Source organism: Sander lucioperca, chromosome 20, assembly GCF_008315115.2.
Source record: "Sander lucioperca isolate FBNREF2018 chromosome 20, SLUC_FBN_1.2, whole genome shotgun sequence".
NCBI classification, from domain to species: Eukaryota; Metazoa; Chordata; class Actinopteri; order Perciformes; family Percidae; genus Sander; species Sander lucioperca.
Window position 1 is genome coordinate 22,778,455 of NC_050192.1, and position 22,653 is coordinate 22,801,107.

At 45.2% G+C, this 22,653-nt stretch overlaps 1 protein-coding gene across 1 annotated transcript; it reads left to right on the plus strand.

Moving 5' to 3' along the window:
* Positions 1–1,589: 1,589 nt before the first annotated feature.
* On the plus strand, positions 1,590–22,169 carry LOC116052021 (rho GTPase-activating protein 8-like). Its single transcript, XM_031302504.2, has 14 exons — positions 1,590–1,709; positions 3,751–3,803; positions 7,052–7,195; positions 9,388–9,475; positions 10,922–11,053; positions 11,953–12,039; positions 12,112–12,210; positions 13,303–13,413; positions 13,494–13,567; positions 14,789–14,866; positions 16,899–17,027; positions 17,168–17,271; positions 21,409–21,654; positions 21,711–22,169. Exons 2-13 carry the CDS (start codon positions 3,764–3,766, stop codon positions 21,604–21,606), a joined length of 1,284 nt encoding a protein of 427 aa, XP_031158364.1. The 5' UTR covers positions 1,590–1,709; positions 3,751–3,763; the 3' UTR covers positions 21,607–21,654; positions 21,711–22,169.
* The last annotated feature ends 484 nt before the right edge of the window (positions 22,170–22,653 follow it).

Consider the following 22,653-nt stretch of genomic DNA (forward strand, 5'->3'; position numbering starts at 1 on the left):
GACTACGGCAAACGCACTGCAACTTAAATGTGCCATGGCATGAAAATGTCACTTTATGAGGTTTTTCAACATTAATATGAGTTCCCCCAGCCTTCCTATGGTCCCCCAGTGGCTAGAAATGGTGATAGGTGTAAACCGAGCCCTGGGTATCCTGCTCTGCCTTTGAGAAAATGAAAGCTCAGATGGGCCGATCTGGAATCTTCCCTTTATGACGTCATAAGGGGAAAGGTTACCTCCCCTTTCTCTGCTTTGCCCACCCAGAGAATTTGGCCCACCCATGAGAGAGAGACATCATGGCTTTCAAACGAGCAAAATGGCAGTTGGTCAAGGCCACCCCTCTCCTCCTCAATAGCATTTAAAGCTACAGACACAGAAATGGCACATCCTAAGGAAAGATCATTGTGGGACTGGCTCTAGTGGCTGTAATTCTGCACCAAGGCTGAATTTAGGGAAAGAGACTTCAGATACAGTATTAGGGGACCACTAAGGTCTATATAAAGATACTTCAGATACAGTATTAGGGGACCACTAAGGTCTATATAAAGAGACTTCAGATACAGTATTAGGGGACCACTAAGGTCTATATAAAGAGACTTCAGATACAGTATTAGGGGACCACTAAGGTCTATATAAAAGAGACTTCCAGAGACTAACCAGGGCTTTAAATTGACACCCACCAACCCGCCAAATGCAGGTAACCATTTTAAAGTTATGAGCCAAGTTGGACGGTGATGAATGAAGTAGGTCTGCACGATATGAGGAAAATATGCAAATGTGATTCTTTTGACTGATATTGCAATTGCGATATGATTCTCAATATTGAAGGGAATGGTTATTTTTGGATCATTATTCTCATTTTCATTGAAAAATATTAATATATATATATATATATATATATATATATATATATATATATATATATATATATTGTCATATTGTCATATTGCAATTTTGATAAAATTGTGATTAATTGTGCAGCCCTAATGAAGCAAAGCGTCTGTTAGAATCGTCCGGCTGCAGAAACGATCCGACAAGATTGGTCTGTTTTCAGCCAAGAGATTTGGGAAGTTTTGTGTGTGTTTGGGTTGGAAACATAGCCTTTATTTGGCCACACTTTTTGGGGGGGCGGGGGTCTTTTCCACCTATAATGGACAGGACAGCTAGATGTGAAAGGGGAGAGAGAGAGAGGGGGAAGACATGCAGCCAACCCGGCCACTTAGCAAAACTTTTTTTTTTTAAATAATTTTTTAGGTTTTGGTCGCTTTTTTGAGTTTGTGCCCTTATCAAATCACAAAAGACAATTTTAATAAATAAGTATAATAGGTATAAATAAGATATTAAGTGTATAAATATAAAAAAGTTATATATATATATCTTCCCCCCCTCTTGTTAAAAATAAACTAACTTTTACTGTGAGTACATTTTAAATGAGCTACTTTTTACTTGGTTTTTATACCGGTAACTTGTACCTGAGTAAAAGTTCATTTAAGTAATAGTACTTTTACTTAATTATAATTTTGTTGTACTCTTTCTAACTCTGAGTACTTCTTATTGTGAAAAATAAACAACTTGGTTTTGTCATTCGGAGCTTTGAACTGAGCATGCGCAGTGAGCCTTGCCAGCTGCGAGGTTGTTTGAGGAAGTTTGTTTGGTTTCTTTCTACCTGTTGCTGCGAAGGATTCCTTAATGTGAGCTTATCTACGGAACAGGTGAGTGTTTGACCGTCTCGTGCTGCTTCATACCTTGTTATAAACCTTGTCAAGCATCACACGAGGCGTCTTAAGGTTTAGAAATGACATTTAACCGTTTGTTTCCCGCGTGTGTCGCAGGTGAATGAATCGGCGCAGGTGCGTTCAATGTCCTACAGTCTGTGTTGTTGTTAGCTAGTTGATGTTAAACTGCACCGTGTAACGTTATTTTGTCTTTAAACTCTGTCTTCACTTCGGTCAGTTCACTTCTGTTGTCTTTACCTATTAAAATATAGGCCTACTGTTTAAAAAAGTCGCTAATTAGCGTTAAATATCATAAACAGAAGCACAGTGATTGAAGAAATACTCGGTTCCTTCATGGAAAGTGTAGAGTACAAGTAGGCAAGACCACCTTTGTCAAGTCCAAGACAAGTCCAAGACCAGGTCCAGGACAGAAAAAAAAGTCTTATGCATGACAGTCTCAAGACAATCATTTGGGTTATTATTAGTTGATCTAAAAGCAAAACCAGTGTGACAACATTACCTTTGATATCATATAATATAATCTACAGAAAACAGAATGAAGTATGGTGATACCTCATAATAGCAGTGTTAGGACTGATACAAACACCAATCCACTACTATTACCACTGCTAGGTACTAGTACTGAGCATTAGAGCAACTAAATGACAATATAATATAGCTTCACTCCAGATGTAATGTAGAAAAGAAGTGACCAGTAGTGTGTGATTGGTTATCAGGTGCCTCCAATATTATTCTAAACATAATAAAGACACCTGGACTCGGTCGAGACTGAAAGCCATATTTGGCAAGACCAGTGGCAGAGACCGAGACCGAGACCGAGACAATACCAAGTCCAAATACCAGCGAGTCCGAGACAAGTCTGAGACCATAGAAAAACCGTCTCGAGTCCAAGACCGGACTCGAGTACTACAGCCCTGGCAGGAAGTAACTTTTACTCAAGTACTGGGCTTCGAGGCACTTGTGAGCCTTCTTTCCATTTTCTGTTGGTTAAATGTAGTGTCTTCAAAATGTGTGAGCCTATTTTCTAGGGCTGCAACTAACGATTATTTTCATAGTCGATTAATCTGTCGATTATTTTATCGATTAGTTGTTTGATCTATAAAAATGTCAAAACATGGTGAATAATGTGGATCAGTGTTTCCCAAAGACTAAGAGGACGTCCTCAAATGTCTTGTTCTGTCCAAAACTCAAAGATATTCAGTTTACTGTCACAGAGGAGAGAAGAAACTAGAAGATATTCACATTTAACAAGCTGGAATCAGAAAAATCTTATTTCTTTTAATAAAAAAATGACTCAAACGATTAATCGATTATCAAAATAGTTATTAGCAATTAATTTAATAGTTGACAACTAATCGATTCATCGTTGCACCTCTGAAATGTAGTGTCTTCAAAATGTGTGAGCCTATTTTACAAATCTTAATAATAGATTGTGTGCTATTTATCTTCCATAACATGTCTTCTTTCAGACTAGTGGGAAGGAAACATTTATTTTGCTACACTTTGTCTATTTGTGTCTGTAGATTTCTCCTAAATTCACCAAAAGCTAGCGTTAGATAATGCCTACTTTGCATATTTGAAAAAAAACATTTAAGAACACTTGTAATGCAAAAAAGGTTTCCTTTTTGTTTACCTTTTCCCTCTCTTGTTTCCTCTCCTCATCTTATGTTTCCTCTGTGTGTGTGTGTGTGTGTGTGTGTGTGTGTGTGTGTGTGTGTGTACTTTTTACAATGTAGTGGAGTAAAAAGAACAATATTTCTCTCTGAAATGTAGCGGAGTAGAAGTAGAAAGTGGCATGAAAAGGAAAGACTCAAGTAAAGTACAAGTACCTCAACATTTGGACTTAAGTACAGTACTGGAGTACATGTACTTCGTTACATTCCACCTCTGGACTGAACTCTAGTGGTATTAATTTCCCTTTTCTTCCCCCTGACTGTCACTAATCTCCGTTTGTGAAGCTAACAGATGATTGATTGATTCATTCATTCATTCATTCATGTTTTTCCTTCATCAACAGACTTCTTTCCGAAATGAGCTCAACATCAGATCTGGAGCAGCTGGCAGAAATAGGTGAGTTAAATAAGTCATAATGATGATGAAAATGTATTTTCTATATACAGGTATATTTGGTGCAGCATGCAAACATTATAACTGACTCAGACACTACATGAAAAACCATTATATGAAGGGTTTAATTTAAATGATAACCTGTTTCCAGTTAGATATGTTTTTCTATTTTTGCCAGGAGTTGGTTGGCAACCCGGTGTTCCATATTAGATTAGATTCAATGACTTTATTGTCATTGTGCAGAGTACAAAGACAACGAAATGCAGTTTGCGTCCAACCAGAAGTGCAAAAAGAGCAGAAAAGTGCAATGCGATATACAAAGTATAGACAGGACAAGACATATAGAGCAGTGTAGACAGTAGTGAACAGTTGGTTAACAGAAGGTGGTTTAGAGTAAGAGAGTTTATTACTAGTTAATTAAACCTATAACCCATATTTGGAACCGATATGCATTTACAGTGAAAATGAAAATCTAAATGTAGATTTTGGAACGTTACAAACTCCAACACAATATTTTGTTTTAATGCTTTAAGCAATTATATAATAAATGAGAAACTTTGAACATAATCCCCAGTAACAGAGAGTCAGACAGTGTTACTCTGTTGAAATATGAACGCACGTGGTCCGCTCCATAGGATTTGTCACGTAGTGGCCCTGTGCACTGACGTGCACTAACATGTGCAAGTGGCACAGTAACTGGCCAATGAAATATGATCATTATAGCATTTCAAGCTCTAAAACACAACTAAGCCACACAGCCAACGGACAGGACGCAGCGCTCCACCAAATAAACTAAATATTGCAATCCCTTTCGATATAATATTGCGATAACGATATTGAGTCGATATATCGTGCACCCCTATTGGCAACCCAGTGTTCCATATCGTTTTATATCTATGGTCCCATGTTTGCAATGTCTTTGAAGTCAGGAAGCCGTTTCTGTACATTGACGGAATGTGGAGCTATTAATCGTTTAGCATCTGTGAGACCAGCTGACAGAGGGTTAGGTCACAGCTGGTCTATATCTTTGACCTTCTATTTCTGGGAATCCTGGAGCTAAAGGATCGTAGGCCCACCGAGGGGACAATAGATTTACAGTAGGGCTGAACGATTTTTGAAAATAATCTAATTGCGATTTTTTTCCCAAATATTGCGATTTCGATTCGATTATTTTTTTAAGCTCTTTGTCTTCTGTATTATTCAACAAAGACAAACAATAAATCATTTTATAGTATGAACAACACACAATTACACACTAGACAGTTAAAAAAAGTAAAAATATAGTATATACACACACACACACACACACACACACACACAACAGTGTATTTTTTTACAGTCTACAGAGAGGAGCTGCCTCCAGCCCCTCCCCCTCGTGAAGTTGCGTGCTGCCGTGTGTACTTGTTCAGAGAGGCTATCGTTACGTTAGCATGTTGCTGGTGTTCTTGCCGTGGGATTAACTGTACTAATAAAACTGTTGAAACACCGCGGCCACGCTGCCGTGAAAGCTCCCCGAACGTCATTTATCAGAGTCTGGTTGTTACCCCTCTCAGTGGCAGCTCCTCCACTCATATCTTTATAACGGAGCTAACCGCTAACCGGAGCTAACCGCTAATCAGAGCTAGTTGCCAACCGAGCCTTCAGTTCTGTGTGCCTGTATCCATTAACTGCACGTATGGACTCGAACCAGAATAAAACCCTTCATTTTATTAAAGTGGCTGTAAAAGTTTTAAACTACAACTCAGAGTTGTTTGAATGACAGAAATCAGCTCCAGGTACGGCGTAGCGTTAGCGTGCTAGTTGATGCTTTCTCTGCGGAGTGCAGACTGATTTGCTCTCGCGAGTCATGTGACCAAATCGCAGCCTTTGCGATTAGGAAATCACGTTTTAACATATCGCGATATTATCGCAAATGAATCGTTCAGCCCTAATTTATAGTTATCATTATAGTTATTGTTCTTGGTGTTGACGGCCCTTTAGGCATTATATCCACATTATTGGTGATTATCAAAACTCTCTGTGTTAATATTTTGTGTAGAGGTGCAACGATGAATCGATTAGTTGTCAACTATTAAATTAATCGCCAACTATTTTGAGAATCGATTAATCGTTTGAGTCATTTTTTTATTAAAAGAAATCAGATTTCTCTGATTCCAGCTTGTTAAATGTGAATATCTTCTAGTTTCTTCTCTCCTCTGTGACAGGAAACTGAATATCTTTTCAGTTTTGGACAACACAAGACATTTGAGGACGTCCTCTTAGGCTTTGGGAAACACTGATCCACATTTTTCACCATGTTTTGACATTTTTATAGATCAAACAACTAATCGATTAATCGAGAAAATAATCGACAGATTAATCGACTATGAAAATAATCGCTAGTTGCAGCCCTACTTTTGTGGAAGCACCAATAGTCAACCCTACAATATCGACATGGATGTATTTGGTCAAAAATATCGTGATATTTCATTTTCAATATATCGCCCAGCTCTACCTTGGACACTCCCGCATCATATTAAAAAAGGTACCCAATGAATTCTGATTGCATAATGTGCAGTTTGGCGCTAGTAGTGCTTTCATTTTTCAAGTTCTGTGTATAAAATTAAAATTCATTTTTGTACATGGGGACTTTCTTACATGTTCATTTTTTTTAAAGCTCACCCCAAAGATGACATCGATTTGACTTTGAACTGAAGAGTTTCTGCTGTTTCACAGTATCTCAGTTCATATTCGCTCCTCTTTCACTTTGAATGCCGTTTCAGTGCAGAGAGTTTTTCTCCCCCCGCTGCCTCTCTGAACTAAATCGGGCCTTTTGTCAGGTCAGTCTGAGCAGATCATTTCCTCTCTGTTATCAGCGTGTTTATAAAAAACTCCCCTCAGCGCTGCAGAATAAACATCCACAGCAGAGAACGGATCAGCATGGCTGCTCTCCTCCCCGGCCTCTGGCTAATCTGTGTTCACAGGAACAGTTAGAGCGAGCAGATAAGGTCATAATTTAGAAAATGGTAGGCGGTGTGCAGCGGGGATTTGTCTCCTTTCCTCCAGAGTCATAATGATTTTGAGTTCTAAATTACCAAAACTACTTGCCCCTTGTAGTCTACTGTATATACTGTACATATTAGACATAATTCCTAAGACATTTGTTCTTCATTCTTGCGTCTAAAACTTTCTGAATGTGATAAACGGAAGCCAAATTTCACCAAGAAATGTTGTTTTCTGAGGCGGATTCTTTTCCCTTTTGATTGTTCCAGAATTAGAGAAGGGGGATGAGGAGGATGAGGAGGATCAGACGTGTGTCACAGACGCTCCATCACTTCCTCCCAGCAGCGCACTCAGCCCTGACTCTTCTCACCCGTATTATGACGTGGCTCGACACGGCATCATCCAGGTCTCCGGTCAGTATTTGAATAAGAAGTCAGACTTTTTAATTTGTTAATTTTTAACATTTAAACGCTGTACTCTACCAGACAGAGGCAGACAGACACAGTTAGAGACTTGCTGGGGAAGATAGTGGAGCATTTAGCTGCTAATAAAGAGACAGGTATTCCCCTGGGGGGTCGTTGGAGACCAGGGGTTGATGCATAGACTGTAGAAGTGAAACACCATGGCCACATTCAGCCCAACATAGCAACAGATGTGGCTGGGAACTAGGGCTGCACGATATGAGTAAATTATCTAATTGCAGTTATTTTGAACTGATTGCGATTGCAATATGATTCCTGATATTGGAGGAAAGGGTCATTTTGTATTATTATTCTCATTTTTATTGAAAACATTTTAAATTAAAAAAATGTAAATGATTATAGTGTGATTTTGGCAAGGATCTGTACCAAACAAAGATGTTTTCTGTAGTCTGTAGTAGAGATGTTCTGATACCAGTATCGGTATCAGCTCCGATACTGCCTAAAACGCTGGTATCAGTATCGGGAAGTACTGGAGTTTATGCACTGATCCGATACCACGTAAGAAAGCCCTAAAGAAAATCTACATTAAAGTAGTTTATTTATGTTCTTTTTCCGTTAAAACTGACTGTCAAACTGGAGAATAAAAGAAAGTTCTGGGGCGTTCACTGTTCATGTTTCACAAAGAGTTTAACCTGAGCCAGACTGACAACAAAGATAGAAATAATATCACATCCATACAGAGATAGTAGTATACAGCTGTTATACATCATATCATCATACAGAGATAGTAGTATACAGCTGTTATACATCATATCATCATACAGAGATAGTAGTATACAGCTGTTATACATCATATCATCATACAGACATAGTAGTATACAGCTGTTATACATCATATCATCATACAGAGATAGTAGTATACAGTTGTTATACATCATATCATCATACAGAGATAGTAGTATACAGTTGTTATACATCATATCATCTATACAGAGATAGTAGTATACAGCTGTTATACATCATATCATCTATACAGAGATAGTAGTATACAGCTGTTATACATCATATCATCATACAGGGATAGTAGTATACAGCTGTTAAAACATAATAAAATATATAACACACTGGTATTAGATCAGTACTCGGTATCGGCCGATACGCAAGTTCAGGTATCAGAATCGGTATCGGGAAGCAAAACATGGTATCGGACCATCTCTAGTCTGTAGGATCGGATCTGTAGGCCAGGACGTCTCTGCAGCACCACAGTTAGGGCTGGGTGATTGGGAGAAAATCAGATATTCTTGACCAACTACCTCTATCGATATTGCGGCGATATTCTAGGGTTGACTAGTGGTGCTTTAACAAAATATCTTCACACTTAGATTTTAGATAAATAATCATCAGTAATGTGGATATAATGACTAAGTGGGTACAGGAAAATAATAGAACAGTTACAACAGGCTGGTGAGTTCAGAGACTGACATCACTTTACTGTAATGCAGCCTTTAAAACCAGGAAAAGACACCACTTATGCCATATTAAGATATCCAAAATCTAAGACGATATCTAGTTTCATATTGATATAATATCGATATATCGCCCAGCCCTAACCACAATACTGCATCCAGAATGATTTGACACATATTTTGCATTTAACAGATATCCCCCTTGCGATTAGATATTGTACTAGTCCATATCGGGATCCCCCAGTCTGAACTGGTTAATGTGGCTCGGGAAAGGGAAGTTTGGGGTCCCCTGCTGGAGCTGCTCCCACCGCGACCTGACCCCTGAAAAGCAGCCGAAGATGGATGGATGGACTCGTCCATATTGCGATTTTGATTAAAATTGCGATTAATTGGGCAGCCCTGCTGGCAACATGGGTTTTTTCTACACTGAAACGAGGGTGCGTTGAACGCCCTGTTGTGTGTGTGATTGGGTATCACCTGTGACACGCCCACCAAACCGAGAGAAAACAGAACTCAAAGTCCTGTAAACTTGGGTGAAGATTCGTGCCGTAATGTTGCCAATTTTTTAATTGGTATCCAAAGAAGTATTGTTAAAAAACTGGTATCGAAGTCCCAGCATTGGTATCTGTACCCGCATGAAAAATGTTTGACCAATACCCAGCTGTACTAATCAGCACGCCAAACCCAGAAACCTCTAAAACTGTGTTTCCTCTGCAGGTGATGACAGGTACGGCAGGAAGCTGATCATCTTCAGCAGCTGCTGTTTGCCGCCGTCACACCAGCTGAACCATCGCCGCCTGCTGGAGTACGTCCACAGTAAAGCTCTACTCATTTATTTCTTTTTTTTAAATTTTTTTTGAGTATATAGAATGTGTTTTTTCCTCGTTCATGTTCCTCTGTCTTTGTGTTGGCGTTCTAACCTCTGGTGGATTTGTGAGGACTATGGTTAACTGCTCCTCAGATCTCTGCAGGGTAAATCCAGACAGCTAGCTAGACTATCTGTCCAATCTGAGTTTTCTGTTGCACGACTAAAACTACTTTTAAATGTACACTTTTTTTCTTTAAAGGAACACGCTGAGTTATTGGGACTTTGTCTTATTCCCCGTATCCCCCAGAGTTAGATAAGTCCATACATACCCTTCTCATCTCCGTGCGTGTTGAAACTCTGTCTGACGCCCCCACCGCTAGCCTAGCTTAGCACAGATCCTGGAGGTAACCGGCTCCATCTAGCCTAGCTTAGCACAGATCCTGGAGGTAACCGGCTCCATCTAGCCTAGCTTAGCACAGATCCTGGAGGTAACCGGCTCCATCTAGCCTAGCTTAGCACAGATCCTGGAGGTAACCGGCTCCATCTAGCCTAGCTTAGCACAGATCCTGGAGGTAACCGGCTCCATCTAGCCTAGCTTAGCACAGATCCTGGAGGTAACCGGCTCCATCTAGCCTAGCTTAGCACAGATCCTGGAGGTAACCGGCTCCATCTAGCCTAGCTTAGCACAGATCCTGGAGGTAACCGGCTCCATCTAGCCTAGCTTAGCACAGATCCTGGAGGTAACCGGCTCCATCTAGCCTAGCTTAGCACAGATCCTGGAGGTAACCGGCTCCATCTAGCCTAGCTTAGCACAGATCCTGGAGGTAACCGGCTCCATCTAGCCTAGCTTAGCACAGATCCTGGAGGTAACCGGCTCCATCTAGCCTAGCTTAGCACAGATCCTGGAGGTAACCGGCTCCATCTAGCCTAACTTAGCACAGATCCTGGAGGTAACCGGCTCCATCTAGCCTAGCTTAGCACAGATCCTGGAGGTAACCGGCTCCATCTAGCCTACTGCTCCCAATAAGTGACAAAATAACGCCAACATGTTCCCATGTTGTGATTTGTAGAGTCGCAGCATGTACAAATAACAATAACATGATCATTCCCTTCAATATCGTGAATCATATCGCAATCGCAGTATCAGTCAAAATAATCGCAATTAGATATTTTCCTCATATCGTGCAGCCCTACACATGTTCCACCAAAACAAGTCCCTTCCCGAGGCTATTCAGCAGAGGCACCATGGCTCCGTCCGGAGCTTAGCACCGCCAACGACGATTGTGATTGGTTTAAAGAAATGCCAATAAACCAGAGCAGGTTTTTCTCCCATCCAGGAATACTGTGTGGACTAGACAGACCCTCCTCTGCAGCTCTGTGGAGGAAGGTCTGGCTATGTGAGACTATTCAGTTGTTAGTTGACGCTTTCTTTTCCCTCTGCAGGTATCTGAAGTTCACGTTGGACCAGTATGTGGAGATGGACTACATACTGGTTTACTTCCATTACGGTCTGAGGAGCAGCAACAAGCCGTCTCTGAAATGGTTACGAGAAGCGTACAGCGAGTTCGACAGGAAGTACGTCGCCTCCACTTCAGTCCAGACACACCGGTTGTGGCGAGGAGGGATACAGCTACAGCCAGAAGCTACGCAAAATTACGCAATATATAATCTAATATAATTTTATTACTTTCACCCAGTTGGAAACAAAGGAACACATCCCACACTCTGCTCTTGCTCTAGCATCACCATTTATTTACAAAAAAACAGAAGATAGATGGATAGATATTAGGGGTGGGGAAAAAATCGATACAGCATAGTATCGCGATATTTTTCGTGGCAATACTGCATCGATACACAGACACCAAGTATTGATCTTTTATTATATATGTGTCGGTCAGTTTGTCTGCTTGATGATCCCATTTTGCAGCAATAAAATTGAAGTGAGATGAACAAACAGAGAAATGTATATTTTTAGGTAAAACAGATGTTGACAAATAGTCCTTTTGGGGACATCATTTGAAATTGGGAAAAATTAGAAGTTGGAAAAAAGGTAATGAATTGCAATATATCGCAGAATATTGCAATATGTTTAAAATCGCAATAATATCGTATTGTGATATAAGTATCCATCATATAAGTATGATGATATCGTATCGTGAGGCCTCTGCTGATTCCCGGCCCTAATAGATAGATACTTTATTCATCCCCGCAGACACACACACAAACACACATTTACATACACAACATAGTTTACTATAATAAATAATAGAATGCAAATTGAATTCATAAATGTGTGTGTGTGTGTGTGTGTGTGTGTGTGTGTGTGTGTGTGTGTGTGTGTGTGTGTGTGTGTGTGTGTGTGTGCACGTGTGTGTGTGCGCGTGTGCGTGCGCGTGTGCGTGTGTGCGCGCGTGCATGTGTGTGCGCGTGCGTGCGTGTGTGTGTGTGTGTGTGTGTGTGCGTGCTTCCTACAGATACAAGAAGAACATGAAAACTCTGTACGTCGTTCATCCGACAAACTTCATCAGAATCGTGTGGAACATTTTCAAACCTCTGATCAGGTAAAAAGTCGTCCGACTCGCCGGCTGGAAGTCAAACGGTCTTCAGTCTCATTAAAGTTTCTTCTTCTTCAGTCACAAGTTTGGAAAGAAGCTGACGTACGTCAACTACCTGAGTGAACTCGGGGAACACCTGAACTACGAGCAGCTCATCATCCCTCCCGATGTTCTCAGGTAACAAACCTGGAACAGATCATTTAACATCAGTCAGTGTTAAGATTCTGCTTTGATATCCAGATCAATCAGTAAACCTGCTTAGAAAAACAATCTCCAGCCTTTTTGTTGCCTTTTGTCGCCTTTATGTCGCCTTTTTTTCGCGTTTTGTCGCCCTTTTGTTTGCGTTTTGTCGCTTTTTTGTTGCGTTTTGTCGCCTTTTTGTTGCGTTCTGTCACCTTTTTGTTGTTTTGTCGCCATTTTGTTGCGTTTTGTTGCCTTTTTTGTTTCCTTTTTGTCGCCTTTTTGTTGCGTTTTGTTGCCTTTTTTGTTTCCTTTTGTTGCATTTTGTCGCCTTTTTGTTGCGTTTTGTTGCCTTTTTGTCGCCTTTTTGTTGCGTTTTGTTGCCTTTTTTGTTTCCTTTTGTTGCATTTTGTCGCCTTTTTGTTGCGTTTTGTTGCCTTTTTTGTTTCCTTTTTGTCGCCTTTTTGCCGCCTTTTTGTCGCCTTTTTATTGCCTTTTGTCTTTTTGTCTTTTTTAGACGGCCGGAAAGCGGCTATAGACACAACTGGTCCTTTTTATCATCGTCTTTAGGGCGCGTCACTCGGCAGGGTTTGGCAACGGTAGGAGTGTCACTTTGTTTTGACATTTGTGTGACGTCTTGTTGTGTAGACTTTATAGTTCACAGTTACTGTTTTCCATCAGATCGTTTATAGATCTCGACATTTCCGAGTGCACTTGAACTAGAAGACTTGAGTTTTGAACTGGAAGACTTGCGTTTTCGCCAGACTGCCTGAGATTGTGTGAAGTAGCCTTAGTCTTGTATAGCTCTGTTGCAGAACTCGCCGCCGCGTCCTCAGCCGCCATTATTGAAAGTTTTGCAACTTTTGGTGCCTCCGCCCCTTCCGCTACGAAACCAAGATGGTGACCGTTGAAGGTGGAAAGTTTCCATCGTTCCACACTCAACATTTTGACCGTTATGAGTGCACCATCCAAGTACTTGTAGTGCAATGCATTTGACCACACCTTGACAATGTGTACGCAAATAGCTAGTGTAAGTACAGAAGTGCGCAATTTGAGACACACCATTAGTGAATTTACGGTCTCTTTCAGACACGATGAAAAGCTACGAGCAGCTCAGAAAGGCGAACCCCCTCCCTCGGTGAAGACCCCTCCGGCTCGACCGCCCCTGCCCACGCAGCAGTTTGGAGTCAGTCTGCAGTAGTGAGTGACTTAAATAAACTACACATCATTTAAACAGTCTGTGCTTCTTTCAATCGATCAATTAAACCTGTTTTTGACAGCATTCGAGAGAAGAACAGGGAGGCGATGATCCCGCCTGTGATCACTCAGACTGTGACTTATCTGAAGGAGAAAGGTGAGTGATGATGACCTAATAATGATGAGCAGACCCAAAGGGAATCTGTGTTTTTCAGCGGTGATCCAGAAAGAAAATGTGGGGAATTTAGCGGACTGTGTTTCTGCTTGAAGGGGAGATGTGTTAACGTTAGCCATGTTTTCAAATCTCTAGTTGGCTTTTAGCACGGACTTAATGTATTGCCCTATTGAATCTGTCTTATAGCGGTTAAAAAATAAAAAGTTGCAAAAATTCCCCCAATTCTCTCCAAGAAAACACAGAAGAATGTTTCCTTATTGTAGCAAAGGTAAAGAAATATGTGTGAAACGCAAATCGTGTGAAGTCACGAGTCATTAGCTTGAACTGGAACTTGATTTCTGGCATTTTGTGGACTAAATTGTTAAAGGGGCACTATGCAGTTTTGGCCATTTCTTCGTAGTTTTCTCTCTTTTTGCTGGCAGGTTTCTCTATAGAGCCCCCCCTACAGGTTTCTCTATAGAGCCCCCCCTACAGGTTTCTCTACAGAGCCCCCCCTACAGGTTTCTCTACAGAGCCCCCCCTACAGGTTTCTCTACAGAGCCCCCCCTACAGGTTTCTCTATAGAGCTCCCCCTACAGGTTTCTCCATAGAGCTCCCCCTACAGGTTTCTCCATAGAGCTCCCCCTACAGGTTTCTCTACAGAGCCCCCTACTATGTTTCCTCGTGTCTGACTCCTCTCTCAGTCAGTCTGCCGTTTCCTCTTCCTCTGTTCCTCCAACAATGCTTTCCTTGCTTTCTGCTTCTTTTTTGCCGGCTCAGCCATGAGGATAGTGTGAAAAACTCCATCTCTACCTTGTTATCCGGTTCCTGAATGGGCGTATGTGTGCAGTGCTGTGAAGCAATTTGTTACATCACGAGACCTGATATCACGCCATATTTCCTGACAAAGTTGCAAGGGTGGTTTTTCCGCTCACAGGCAGCAAGACGACCACCATTCAACTCGAAAAAAGCTCTGAAGCTGTTCTATTCAGTTAAGGTAAATTAAGCTAAATAAACTGCATAGTTCCCCTTTAATAAAGCATAAAGCATGATTGATGGTTTGATTGCAGGTATTATTCAGAGGAACAGCCTGCTTCACCTGCAGTGAATAAATCTGTTACTAACACTTTAACACTGTGTGACTTTGGGCTTTCTCAGAAAGGTGAAATCCAGTCGCCCGCTCTGTAAATGTTGTGTTAAGATGTGTCCGTGTGTCTGTTTGAGGTCTGATGACCGAGGGGATCTTCAGACGTTCGGCTCGAGTTCAGCTCATCAAGGACGTTCAGAAACTCTATAACCTGGGTGAGTGGGGTCTCCCTTTCTGAGTGGCAGGGGCCTTTTTATCTCTCCGATACAGGAAGGGAAGATCAATATATGTGTGTGTGCTGCAGATAGCATCGACTTCAGTCTCACTCTGGAGTAGGGCTGGGTACCGAATTCAATACTTTTTAGGCATTGACTGAACTGCCATCTTAGTATTGAAAAATGCCTCATCATTCAATACCCAACTTCACTACCTAAGGAGTAAATCTCATCAGCGTCAGTGAGCTAATCAGCACGCAGCATGCTTTTACCAAGATCTAATAATTTAATAGTTTGTTGTTGGCTGTCTAACGTTACACGTCACATAGAGACGGCGCTGAAACATAAATAAATAGATTTGTGCCTTAATGTGTAATGTTGTTATTTCTTTTTGTTAAAATTGACTTTATAAAATTGGTATCAAAAAATATTTCAAGAGCAGCTGAGGCTGGCGTTAAACTCTCTGGCGATTTCCAAGGCTCGAGTGATGGGCGGTCCCTCAGCTAGATTTTCAGTCACATATTCACACTCCCTCCGGTCATTCTCACAGAAGCCGCCGGTTTGGGGACCACGGTTTGCTTTTCTTTGACTGTTTTTAGGCGGTGTTTTTGGGCTTGCCATTCTGTGACACCATGTTTATTTTATGTATTTATTTTTTATTTATTTAACCAGGTAGGCCGCTGAGAACAGGTTCTCATTTGCAACGGCGACCTGGCCAAGAAAAGCGTAGGCGAGCAAGGCAACAAATAGTTTCACATTCAATACAATACAAGAACACAGAATACAATATGCTACATAAAGTGCAGATTAAGTGATGCCGGCACGTAGTGAGGTGCAAGTAAGTCGATGGATATGCAATATACATGAACAGAGAGTCTATATCACTATTTCTTGGCTGAAATAAATGAATTAGTAAAGTAAAAATATTTTGATTTGGCCATCTTTGAGCCCCTCTTCTTGAATAGCCTATATTAGGCCTGTAACTGACTGCTAAAAGAATTTAACGTACAGTGGCAGGTCTAGAGGGGAGCCAGGGGTGACACCCACCCCCGAAATATGATTGGGCCCCCATGATGCCCCTCCAATCCATTGGGCTATAGTGCTGACGATCCGACAATTTTGATTTCCATTGGATGAGGGTAATGTCACTTCGTTGTCTGTTCTGGCAATCGTTGCCTTTCCATTTGGTGAATGGATATATACTTTAAACACACATTGTACGGCAACTGTGTACTTTGTTGAAATTTTGAGGCTAGTTTAGAAGTAGAAACATATTGAACTCACTGTAGAGCATCTGTTGCTGTAAGAAATAAATTGTCTATTGCACTTTATTTCTGTTCTGTTTCCTATTATCTGAAAACTGTGTACAGCAAGGTTTTCTTTGTTGAAGTTGGTGTTTGGCCCCCAACATTGTCTTCCAGGCAGCGCTGCCTGGAAGGCACTAGGATTAGGCAATGGTTAGGGCTAGGTGCCTTGAAGTCCACGGTCGCAGCGTTACCTTGAAGTTGACGTTGGGGGCTTAAAACTTCGTTGAAGTTTGAGGCAATAAAGTCAATAAAGTTTGGTGTTTTAAGCCCCCAATGTCGTCTTCCAGGCAGCGCTGGAATGGACCTACAACGAAGTTGGTTCACTGCTGGCTACAAGTTAGCAATCAAACACAACAAAGGCTGTCACTTGAATGTCGTTTTGAGCTAACGTTAGCAATCAAACAATCATAGATAGCTAAAACGTTTTTGAAATGATTTCCATCTTCTGTTATTGTATGTAAAGAGAAAAGTTTATTATTTTATGGATTTCACAAATTTCAGTATGACACGTTATGCCGTAAACGTTTAAATCTGAGCATGCGCGACTCACATCTGCACTCGACTCACATTGGGCAGTGACAATGGTTAAGGTTAGGGTTAAGGTGCCTTGAAGTCAACGGTCGCAGCGCTGCCTTGAAGTCGACGTTGGGGGCTTAAAACATCATCAAGCGTCGAAGTTTGAGGCAATAAAGTCAATAAAGTGTCTTTGTATTATTTGTATTCAGGTAAAGCAGTAAACTTTGATGAGTTTGGAGACGTCCACGTTCCTGCTGTGATCCTGAAGACGTTTCTCCGAGAGCTGCCTGAACCTCTGCTCACATTCAGAGTCTACAACCAGGTCCAGGACTTCCTCAGTGAGTAAAAGCACTTTCACGTAAAACGCATTTATTTGATTGATTTCTGCAAACAAGCCGGAAAACCAAACTGTCTCCGCGGCACAGAAGAGTGTTTGTTGATGTCTGAACTCTGTTGTTGTGTGTTTCCTGTCGGTCAGATGTGGAGAGCAGTCTGAGGATCACCAGGTGTAAACAGCTGGTTGAAAGTCTTCCCGAACATAATTACATCGTAGCAAAGTACCTGCTGAGTTTCCTCCACATGGTAAGTCTGATTTATAGTAATGTGACCACATTTCATTTCAATGTCCTAATTGTGCTGAACATTGTGATGTTTGAATTCAATTCAATTCAATTTTATTTATAGTATCAAATCATAACAAGAGTTATCGCAGGACACTTTACAGATAGAGTAGGTTTTTTACATTTACAAAGACCCAACAATTCCAGTGATTTTCCCCCCCAAGAGCATGCATAATTGCATAAATGCGACAGTGGCGAGGAAAAACTCCCTTTTAGGAAGAAACCTGGGACAGACCCAGGCTCTTGGTAGGTGGCGTCTGAAGGTGCTGGTTGGGGGTGTGATGAACAGTGGAAATAATACTTACAATAATGATAATGACTAGAAATAGTAGTTGTTCATGGTGTTGCAGGGAACAGCAGCGCGTAGCAGGGTATAGCAGGGCACAGCAGCGCGTAGCAGGGCACAGCAGGGCACTGCAGGGCACAGCAGGGTGTAGCAGGACACTGCAGGGCACAGCAGCACGTAGCAGCGCGTAGCAGGGCACAGCAGCGCATAGCAGGGCACAGCAGGGCGTAGCAGGACACTGCAGGGCACAGCAGCGCGTAGCAGGACACTGCAGGGCACAGCAGCGCGTAGCAGGGCACAGCAGCGCGTAGCAGGACACTGCAGGGCACAGCAGCGCATAGCAGGGCACAGCAGGGCGTAGCAGGGCGTAGCAGGACACTGCAGGGCACAGCAGCGCGTAGCAGGACACTGCAGGGCACAGCAGCGCGTAGCAGGGCACAGCAGGGCACTGCAGGGCACAGCAGCGCGTAGCAGGGCACAGCAGGGCGTAGCAGGGAACAGCAGTGCGTAGCAGGGCACAGCAGCGCGTAGCAGGACACTGCAGGGCACAGCAGCGCGTAGCAGGGCACAGCAGGGCGTAGCAGGGAACAGCAGTGCGTAGCAGGGCACAGCAGCGCGTAGCAGGGCACAGCAGGGCACTGCAGGGCACAGCAGCGCGTAGCAGGACACTGCAGGGCACAGCAGCGCGTAGCAGGACACTGCAGGGCACAGCAGCGCGTAGCAGGGCACAGCAGCGCGTAGCAGGACACTGCAGGGCACAGCAGCGCATAGCAGGGCACAGCAGGGCGTAGCAGGGCGTAGCAGGACACTGCAGGGCACAGCAGCGCGTAGCAGGACACTGCAGGGCACAGCAGCGCGTAGCAGGGCACAGCAGGGCACTGCAGGGCACAGCAGCGCGTAGCAGGGCACAGCAGGGCGTAGCAGGGAACAGCAGTGCGTAGCAGGGCACAGCAGCGCGTAGCAGGACACTGCAGGGCACAGCAGCGCGTAGCAGGGCACAGCAGGGCGTAGCAGGGAACAGCAGTGCGTAGCAGGGCACAGCAGCGCGTAGCAGGGCACAGCAGGGCACTGCAGGGCACAGCAGCGCGTAGCAGGGCACAGCAGCGCGTAGCAGGACACTGCAGGGCACAGCAGCGCATAGCAGGGCACAGCAGGGCGTAGCAGGGCACAGCAGGGCGTAGCAGGACACTGCAGGGCACAGCAGCGCGTAGCAGGACACTGCAGGGCACAGCAGCGCGTAGCAGGGCACAGCAGGGCACTGCAGGGCACAGCAGCGCGTAGCAGGGCACAGCAGGGCGTAGCAGGGAACAGCAGTGCGTAGCAGGGCACAGCAGGGCACAGCAGCGCGTAGCAGGACACTGCAGGGCACAGCAGCGCGTAGCAGGGCACAGCAGGGCGTAGCAGGGCACAGCAGCGCGTAGCAGGACACTGCAGTGCACAGCAGGGCGTAGCAGGGCACAGCAGGGCGTAGCAGGGCACAGCAGCGCGTAGCAGGGCACAGCAGCGCGTAGCAGGGCACAGCAGCGCGTAGCAGGACACAGCAGCGCGTAGCAGGACACTGCAGGGCACAGCAGCGCATAGCAGGACACTGCAGGGCACAGCAGGGCGTAGCAGGGCACAGCAGGGCGTAGCAGGACACTGCAGGGCACAGCAGCGCGTAGCAGGACACTGCAGGGCACAGCAGCGCGTAGCAGGGCACTGCAGGGAACAGCAGCGCGTAGCAGGGCACAGCTGGGCGTAGCAGGACACTGCAGGGCACAGCAGCGCGTAGCAGGGCACTGCAGGGCACAGCAGCGCGTAGCAGGACACAGCAGGGCACTGCAGGGCACAGCAGGGCACTGCAGGGCACAGCAGCGCGTAGCAGGGCACAGCAGCGCGTAGCAGGACACTGCAGGGCACAGCAGCGCATAGCAGGGCACAGCAGGGCGTAGCAGGACACTGCAGGGCACAGCAGCGCGTAGCAGGACACTGCAGGGCACAGCAGCGCGTAGCAGGGCACAGCAGGGCACAGCAGGGCGTAGCAGGGAACAGCAGTGCGTAGCAGGGCACAGCAGGGCACAGCAGCGCGTAGCAGGACACTGCAGGGCACAGCAGCGCGTAGCAGGGCACAGCAGTGCGTAGCAGGGAACAGCAGTGCGTAGCAGGGCACAGCAGCGCGTAGCAGGGCACAGCAGCGCGTAGCAGGACACTGCAGGGCACAGCAGCGCATAGCAGGGCACAGCAGCGCATAGCAGGGCACAGCAGGGCGTAGCAGGGCACAGCAGGGCGTAGCAGGACACTGCAGGGCACAGCAGCGCGTAGCAGGACACAGCAGCGCGTAGCAGGACACTGCAGGGCACAGCAGCGCGTAGCAGGGCACTGCAGGGAACAGCAGCGCGTAGCAGGGCACAGCAGGGCACAGCAGCGCGTAGCAGGACACAGCAGGGCACTGCAGGGCACAGCAGGGCACTGCAGGGCACAGCAGCGCGTAGCAGGGCACAGCAGCGCGTAGCAGGACACTGCAGGGCACAGCAGCGCATAGCAGGGCACAGCAGGGCGTAGCAGGACACTGCAGGGCACAGCAGCGCGTAGCAGGACACTGCAGGGCACAGCAGCGCGTAGCAGGGCACAGCAGGGCACAGCAGGGCGTAGCAGGGAACAGCAGTGCGTAGCAGGGCACAGCAGGGCACAGCAGCGCGTAGCAGGACACTGCAGGGCACAGCAGCGCGTAGCAGGGCACAGCAGTGCGTAGCAGGGAACAGCAGTGCGTAGCAGGGCACAGCAGCGCGTAGCAGGGCACAGCAGCGCGTAGCAGGACACTGCAGGGCACAGCAGCGCATAGCAGGGCACAGCAGCGCATAGCAGGGCACAGCAGGGCGTAGCAGGGCACAGCAGGGCGTAGCAGGACACTGCAGGGCACAGCAGCGCGTAGCAGGACACAGCAGCGCGTAGCAGGACACTGCAGGGCACAGCAGCGCGTAGCAGGGCACTGCAGGGAACAGCAGCGCGTAGCAGGGCACAGCAGGGCACAGCTGGGCGTAGCAGGACACTGCAGGGCACAGCAGCGCGTAGCAGGGCACAGCAGGGCACTGCAGGGCACAGCAGGGCACTGCAGCGCGTAGCAGGGCACAGCAGGGCTTAGCAGGGAACAGCAGCGCGTAGCAGGGCACAGCAGGGCGTAGCAGGGAACAGCAGCGCGTAGCAGGGCACAGCAGGGCGTAGCAGGGAACAGCAGGGCACAGCAGGGCGTAGCAGGGAACAGCAGCGCGTAGCAGGACACTGCAGGGCACAGCAGCGCGTAGCAGGGCACAGCAGCGCATAGCAGGACACTGCAGGGCACAGCAGCGCGTAGCAGGGCACAGCAGGGCACTGCAGGGCACAGCAGCGCATAGCAGGGCACAGCAGCGCATACCAGGGCATAGCAAGGCGTAGCAGGGCTTGGCAGGGCACAGCAGGGCGTAGCATGGCGTAGCAGGGCACAGCAGGGCACAGCAGTGCACAGCAGGGCACAGCAGTGCACAGCAGGGTACAGCAGGGTACAGCAGGGCATAGTAGCGCACAGCAGCGCATAGCAGGGCATAGCAAGGCATAGCAAGGCACAGCAAGGCGTAGCAGGGCACAGCAGCGCGTAGCAAGGCACAGCAGGGCATAGCTTTTTCCCAATGTTCTTTTCCTAAACCCAACCATTTATTGTTTTCCTAAGCGTGTGATGCTGTATACAGCGTAGACATACACGTGGATAGCTCAAAATGCATACAGATGACACACCATTTGGCTTTAGGAAAGTGGTCATGATGCCATGTAGCATTAAACCCTGTGTTTTCCTGCTTTCAGGTGTCTCAGCAGAGCATCGTGAACAAGATGAGTGCGTCTAACCTGGCCTGCGTGTTCGGGGTGAACCTGGTTTGGCCTCGGCACGGTTCCATCTCTCTGAGCGCTCTGACGCCCATCAACATCTTCACTGACATCCTCATTGAACATTTCCACACCGTGTTCGGCTCCCGCTGCCCACCTGCACAGGTAATGCCCTAAAGCCTGCAGATCAACGCCAAGCCTGGCTCCAGATGGCACTCATCCCCGGGAACTTCTTTTTTCGCTCCATTTTAAAAAAAAAAAAAAAAAAAAAAAGCTTTTTTCGCTGGTTGATACAACACTCTGGCCCAAAATGAAATTCCTCGACAACTACAGACATGAAATTAGTGACTGTTTATTGTCTCCAGAGGATGATTCCTAAGGACTCTGACGTTTCCTCTGACGCCGCCCATCTGGACATTTCTACACGAAAAAACAAAACAAATCTAGGAGTCTGATTGTCACAAAACTGACAAACATTCCTGCTCCCCAGATGATGAACCTTCATGTTGTATGCACTATTTTTGGCAGTTTTCCTCTAGCGCTACTCAAATTTAAGATATTTGAGCGTTTGACACTACAATGATATCTACAACAACAGTTTACTTCACACATTGTTTTGCCTTCTACATACTTGTTACCTGAAGTTTTCGTTATATCTATGTATTTGTATATGTTTTGTACCATGAGTTTACCTGGTGATCACATTGTGTTATAAACTTATCCAAGTAAGGACAACTGAGGGTCACCGAGTTCTTCTTTTATTCATCCAAAGACTTTTTAAAACATTTTCCGACATAATATACAAAGACTAAATAAAGACTTTTTATGACTTTTCGACATACTAAACTGACTTTTTTTGGACATACTATGGTTCATGGCAGCAGCTGCCATGAACCTAGAGTATTATTTAATACTATTAACTCTGTTGTAAATCCATGCACCTCTGCTCCAACAGATGTTTCAATCAGTACATGTGAGAAATTTCTCTGTTATTTTATCAACAAAGTAGCATCTGTCAGGAAAAATGCCAGTGCTAATTTTAAAGTGTTTGTACCTGCTTCTCCTGCACACTCAGCTGTGTTTGAGGAATTTAAACCAGTTTCACTGACGTTACTTAGTGAGGTTGTACAACACATGAAACCCTCCAACGGTCCCCTAGACATTGTTCCCGCCAGAATGGTGAAGGAGGTTTTTAATAGCACCATTGGGTCTAGTCTTCTTACT

Excerpts from the sequence above, each read along its gene's own strand:
- LOC116052021 (XM_031302504.2), top strand. The coding sequence starts at position 3,764 with ATGAGCTCAACATCAGATCTGGAGCAGCTGGCAGAAATAG. Across the intron at positions 14,867-16,898 it reads TCAGAAACTCTATAACCTGG|GTAAAGCAGTAAACTTTGAT; the intron begins GTGAGTGGGGTC and ends ATTTGTATTCAG. Across the intron at positions 17,272-21,408 it reads TGCTGAGTTTCCTCCACATG|GTGTCTCAGCAGAGCATCGT; the intron begins GTAAGTCTGATT and ends TCCTGCTTTCAG.